Source organism: Armigeres subalbatus, chromosome 2 (genome assembly GCF_024139115.2).
Source record: "Armigeres subalbatus isolate Guangzhou_Male chromosome 2, GZ_Asu_2, whole genome shotgun sequence".
Taxonomy (NCBI): Eukaryota; Metazoa; Arthropoda; class Insecta; order Diptera; family Culicidae; genus Armigeres; species Armigeres subalbatus.
The window spans coordinates 34,424,442-34,430,766 of record NC_085140.1 but is presented as its reverse complement, the minus strand read 5'-3'; the positions used below and the strand labels follow the sequence as shown (position 1 = coordinate 34,430,766).

The following is a 6,325-nucleotide window of genomic DNA, read 5'->3' as shown; positions in this document are numbered from 1 at the left end:
TATTATCGAATGTTTATGTCATCGAATGTAAATAAATAGGAATTGTATTCGTTCGTGTAAAGTCCAACTGAGTGGTTGTTTTATTTCTTCCGTTCCGACGTTACCGCTTCGCTTTATCGGTCCGCTGTACGTTTGTTGTCCACTGTTGCGCGCTCTCCAACAAAATCTACCTATTGAACTGTCAAACCGTCTACCTATCGAGCAAAGTAAACAAATGATTGTTGGTAAGGCGGAAGTATTGTTATCGCCTGATGATTATTATGGCGAATTATAACTCATGAATTGAAATGTATTAGATTTGTTCTAGAAACAGCTTCAAAAAACTTCAATACACCCCCAATAAAGTTGCAACAAGAAACTCACGTGTTTGCACTCTGTAGGTGACTTTAGTTATCGAATTAAAAAGCTTTAGAAGTGATCACTCCCGTAAAGTCACTTGAAGGGTTGAACAAAAATGAAAGTTTTCAACATAATAACAAGAGCATCATTCAGAATAAGAGTAAGAAGATCCTCTTTGCGCAACTCTATAGTAGACTCTGGTAAACATGTTACAGATATCGAACGATACGACCTTTTCACTAACCAATCTTGAAAAAATGATATAGACCGACAGCACAAGCTTTGAAAACTAGACAACCTCGTATCAGAATATCCATGACCCTGCTTGATTTCATCTTTGACAGTGTTTTGTTTGTATCTACTTCATCATCATCGTCATCGGTCATTGTCCAACGCAGTGAAGTGATTGCTTCTCGTGCGCTAAAGCGGATTGCCGTCGATTCCCATTCCACGACGGCAGCTGGACTGGTCATTCCTGTGTAGTGATAGTGCGCTATTATTTCCAAAGCAATGACCATGTAAAATGTGCTCAATTATCCTGCAGTAAGTACCATCAATAGCAACTTGAATCAATTATTGCAACTGCGGACAGCGTAGTTTGTCGTCGAGTGCGATCACCTTGAGACCATGTCGGTCGCCAATCGGAACGGTAGTGAGATAATTTACGTTGGCGATAAAGGACTCAACCGGCAACAAAGGAACGCACCGAGCCCGGATGACGACCGCAAGGAAGTTAAGATCCTGTTTTTCGATTTGACTTATTACAACACGACGACCCAGTTTCTACTCTGCTGCGCTGGAGTGTTTGTCCTTTATTTGCTCTATGGATACATGCAGGAATTGATATTCACGCTGGACGGATTTAAACCTTATGGATGGTTCCTAACGTTGGTGCAGTTTGCTTACTACACAGTTTTCGGGTACATTGAGCGATCAATGGAAGCGACGAAGATTCCTCGCTGTATCCCGATGAAGACATACGTGCTGTTGGCTTTCCTCACGCTCGGAACTATGGGACTATCGAATTCCAGCCTCGGCTATTTGAATTACCCAACGCAGGTCATATTCAAATGCTGCAAGTTGGTGCCGGTGCTGATCGGAAGTATTCTGATCCAGGGCAAAAAGCATGGGCCCTTGGATTTTCTGGCAGCGATTGCGATGTGCCTCGGGTTGACCTTGTTCACACTGGCCGACTCGCAGGTTTCACCGAACTTCAACCCTTTCGGGGTGCTGCTAATTTCGTTGGCCTTGCTCTGCGATGCAGCGATCGGGAACGTTCAGGAGAAGGCCATGCGAGAACACAAAGCGCCGAACAATGAGGTGGTGATCTACTCGTACGGAATCGGATTTGTCTATCTGAGCGTGATCATGTTGCTGACAGGGAATCTGTTCACTGGAATCGCTTTTTGCATGAAGGTATGTATTCATGCATGATCTTTTATTATGCCGGGTTGAAAAAATTTTTTTTTTCAGCATCCCGTGGAAACGTATGGCTATGCGTTTTTGTTCAGCCTGTCCGGCTATTTGGGAATTCAAATTGTTCTTACCTTGGTGCGGACTTGTGGCGCTCCTTTAGCGGCCACTGTCACGACTGCTCGCAAGGCGGTTACCATTGCGCTTTCATTTGTGTTCTTCAGCAAGCCATTCACTATCAAGTAAGTTATACCACTTTTAAATGATGGATAAAATCTGTATTGCTCATGCTTTCTTCACAGTTACTTATGGTCTGGGCTGATCGTGGTGCTAGGAATCTATCTTAATGTCTATAGTAAACGTAGCAAACTGACTTTCGGCGACATTAATCGGACAGCAGAGCGAGTTTATCGTACGCTGGTGCCTCAAAGAGGTGGATCGTCAAGTACCAAAAAATTACTATTAGAAGTTTAAGTTCAATCTCCTAGGATTTATGAAAATTTTAGCAAGTCTGACCGGTAGACCACTGCGTAAGTGTATTATATTCGTACAATTGAAGGCTATAATATATTGTATTTATTCCTTGAATGTAAAATTTACGATCATTTATCAGAGAACTTCCTATGCTGTATTGTTAATTACAGGCAAATTCGTCCTATTGCTGTCCGCTGGACTGAAAAAATACCTGGAAAACAGGTAAAATTTGGTTGGGAATTGAAATCGAAAGTTAAGTTTTAATATAATTGAATCTATTTTCTCATAAATCTTTTATGTGATGATCATAAATCTTCATAATTGCAATTTTTTCTTGAATATATATTCTAAACATTTAGATTTTTTTATACAAATTTGCCATTCTATAACCGTCGCTGGTAATGAAGCTGGGACACTGCATGATGTAGACTAAAAGAGAGCTCCGAGTTGTACCATCGGAAGTCCGTAAAACAAAATCATCGCACTCAAATACCAGGTGGATTCGTTCTGTTGTATTGGTGAGTTTCCTGTGATTTAGGTGATGATGGCATTGTCGGATAAAGTAATTAAGGTCAAACGGACGGAGCATGAAACTATTCATGGCCTAATAGGAACAACTAGGACACATGAAGGAAGTGCAAAGCGCAGATTTGAGTGGCTACTACATTCCACATCACGCAGTCTACAAGCTGGTCGCTGGACTACAAAGACCCGCGTTGTCTTTGACGTGTCAGCGAAAACCACATCATGTATTTCGCTCAACGATGCAGTTTTAGTGGGTCCTACTGTACAGAGTGACCTGCTGACGATAATCTTGCGTTTCTGTACACACAAGGTGGTTCTGACAGCAGAAATCCCCAAGATGTACCGCCAGATTCGAAGGTGTCCAGAAGACTGTCGCTTCCCAAGGATTTTGTGGTGGAACGTCTATGCAGAAGAAAGAACTTTTGAGTTTCAAACGGTGACGTATGGGGTCGCAAGCTCACCTCATCACGTCACGCGAGTACTCCTGTAGTTGACGAAGGACGCCGGACAATAATTCCCAATTCCTATAGGGAGGAGAGTCCATCGAATATGTTGTCACCATATATCATCAGCTTTCAGCATTACGAAGGGTGGGTTCGGAGTCCATAAGTTCTGTTCTAATAGCGCTGAAGTACTTGACGCGATACCGGAACACCTACATGAGAAACAAGTTAACTTCCAAGAAACTGGTGTAAACATTAAGGCATTGGGGCTCATCTGGAATCTAAAGGATGACTATTTCGATGTTTACGTTAACCAATCAGAATATAGGATGTCGATAACGAAGCGAGCTGTTTTGTCGGACATTGGACGTTTGTTCGAACCACTTGGGGTTCTTGGTCCCACCATCACTGTGGCCAAGTTGCTCATGCAAGATTTATGGCGTCTGATGGGTTTAGACTGGGATGAAATACTGCCTGATGAGTTGTTGCAGAATTGGAGAAGATTCCGGGAACAGCTGTCGTCTGTCAATCAGATTCGTAAGCGGCGTCTAGTGGTACCAGCAGGATCAGCAAGTGTCGAATTACACGGCTTCTCCTATGCATCATTGCATGCGTATGGAGCGGTGCTGTATATTAGGACTATCGCCAAGGATGGAACGGTTACCGTCGGCCTAGTCGCAAGTGAATCACGAGTAGCGCCCTTCAAATCATTGAAAATCCCGAGATTAGAGCTCTGCTTATTCTTCTTTTTCTTTTTCAATGGCTCTACATTTCTACTGGATTTCGAACATACGAATGATAAAGATGTTTATTTCATTTCATTTTTCATTTATTTAGTTTACTCTAAACAGACAACACTGAATCAACAATTTGACGCCACAATACACGGTTCGACACCCAATGCGCCCCACGCTCGCCAAGTCGTTTTGCACCTGGTCTGCCCACCTCGCTCGCTGTGCAACATGTCTACCCTTTCTGGCCTTAATAGCTACCACCTTCTGGATAGTGGGTTCGCCGTAGAGCTGGGCGAACTCGTGGTTCATTCTTCGGCGCCACACACCGTCTTCTTGCACACCGCCAAAGATGGTTCAAAGCACCCGTCACAAATACTCCGAGTGCTTGCAAGTCCTCCTCGAGCATTGTCCATGTTTCATGTCCGTAAAAGACTACCGGTCTTATCAGCGTCTTGGACATGACACATTTGGTGCGGTGGTGAATCTTTTTTGACCGCAGTTTCTTCTGGAGCCCGTTGTAGGCCCGACTTCCACAGATAATGCGCTTTCGTATTTCACGACTAACATTGTTATCAGCCGCTAGCAAGGATCCAAGGTAGACGAATTCATCAACCACTTCGACCACCGTCTATCGTAATACTGCTTCCCAGGCGAGCCCTGTCGCGCTCGGTTTTGCCCACAAGCATGTACTTTGTCTTCGATGTATTCACCATCAGTCCAACTTTTGTTACTTCAGGCGGGTATGCAGTTCTGCCACCTTTGCAAATGTTCGGCCGCAATGTCCATGTCATCCGCGAAACAAATAAATTGACTGGATCTGTTGAACATCGTACCCCGGCTGTTACACCCCGCTCTCCGCATAACACCAACTAGCGTAATGTTGAACAACATGTACGAAAGTTCAGCACCTTGTCTTAGTCCCCGGCGTGAACGAACTGGAGTGTTCGCCCGAAATCTTCACACAGTTTTGCACACCATCCATCTTAACTTTGATCAGTCCGGTAAGCTGCCCAGGGAAGCTGTTCTCGTCCATAATTTTCCATAGCTCTACGTGGTCTATACTGTCGTAAGCCGCCTTGAAATCAATGAACATAGTGGTATGATGGTGCGTTGGGTGACCTGGTATTCACAGCATTTTTGAAGGATTTGCCGTACAGTAAACATCTGGTCCGTTGTCTAGCGGCCTTCAACGAAGTCGGCTTGATAACTTCCCACGATTAACTCATTCACTAATGGTGACGGACGACGGAAGATGATCTGGTATATCACTTTGTAGGCGGCATTAAGGATGGTGATCGCTCGAAAGTTCTCACACTCCAGCTTGTCGTATTTCTTGTAGATGGGGCATATAACGGTAGCTGTTCAGTTTCCCAGATTCTGACTATCAATTTGTGCAGGCAAGTGGCTAGTTTTTCCGGGCCCATCTTGATGAGCTCAGCTCCGATACCATCCTTACCAGCTGCTTTATTGGTCTTTAGCTGTTGGATGGCATCCTTAACTTCCCTCAAGGTGGGGGCTGGTTGGCTTCCATCGTCCGCTGAACTGACGTAGTCATCTCCTCCGCTGCCTCGACTTTCACTGCCTGTACTCTCAGCGCCATTCAAATGTTCCTCGTAGTGCTGCTTCCACCTTTCGATCACCACACATTCGTCCGTCAAGATGCTCCCATCCTTATCCCGGCACATTTCGGCTCGCGGCACAAAGCCTTTGCGGGATGCGTTGAGCTTCTGATAGAACTTGCGTATTTCTTGAGAACGGCACAGCTGTTCCATCTCATCGCACTCCGCTTCTTCCAGGCGGCGTTTCTTCTCCTAAAAAGGCGGATCTGCTGTCTCCGCTTCCGTCTATAACGTTCCACGTTCTGCCGGGTACCTTGCTGCAGCGCGACCGCCCGCGCTGCGTCCTTATCCTCCAGAATCTGTCTGCACTCTTCGTCGAACCAATCGTTCCGTCGACTTCGTCCCATATACCCGACGTTGTTCTCCGCTGCGTCGTTAATGGCTGCTTTAACTGTATTCCAGCAGTCCTCAAGAGGGGCGCCATCGAGCTCACCCTCTTCCGGCAGCGCTGCCTCGAGATGCTGCGCGTATGCAGTGGCGACATCAGGTTGCTTCAGTCGCTCTAGGTCGTACCGCGGCGGTCGTCGGTACCGAACATTGTTGATGACGGATAGTTTTGGGCGCAGTTTAACCATCACCAGATAATGGTCAGAGTCGATGTTAGCGCCACGATATGTCCTGGCGTCGATAATGTCGGAGAAGTACCGTCCATCAATCAGAACGTGGTCGATTTGTGATGTTGTCTGCAGTGGTGATCTCCAGGTGTACCGATACGGGAGGCTGTGTTGGAAGTAGGTGCTGCGAATGGCCATATTCTTGGAGGCGGCGAAATCAATTA

The 6,325-nt window shown here is 45.5% G+C and overlaps 1 protein-coding gene across 1 annotated transcript; it reads left to right on the top strand.

Moving 5' to 3' along the window:
* Positions 1-706: 706 nt before the first annotated feature.
* LOC134218441 (adenosine 3'-phospho 5'-phosphosulfate transporter 2) lies at positions 707-2,340 on the top strand. Its single transcript, XM_062697433.1, has 3 exons — positions 707-1,755; positions 1,813-1,994; positions 2,055-2,340. Exons 1-3 carry the CDS (start codon positions 967-969, stop codon positions 2,224-2,226), a joined length of 1,143 nt encoding a protein of 380 aa, XP_062553417.1. The 5' UTR covers positions 707-966; the 3' UTR covers positions 2,227-2,340.
* The last annotated feature ends 3,985 nt before the right edge of the window (positions 2,341-6,325 follow it).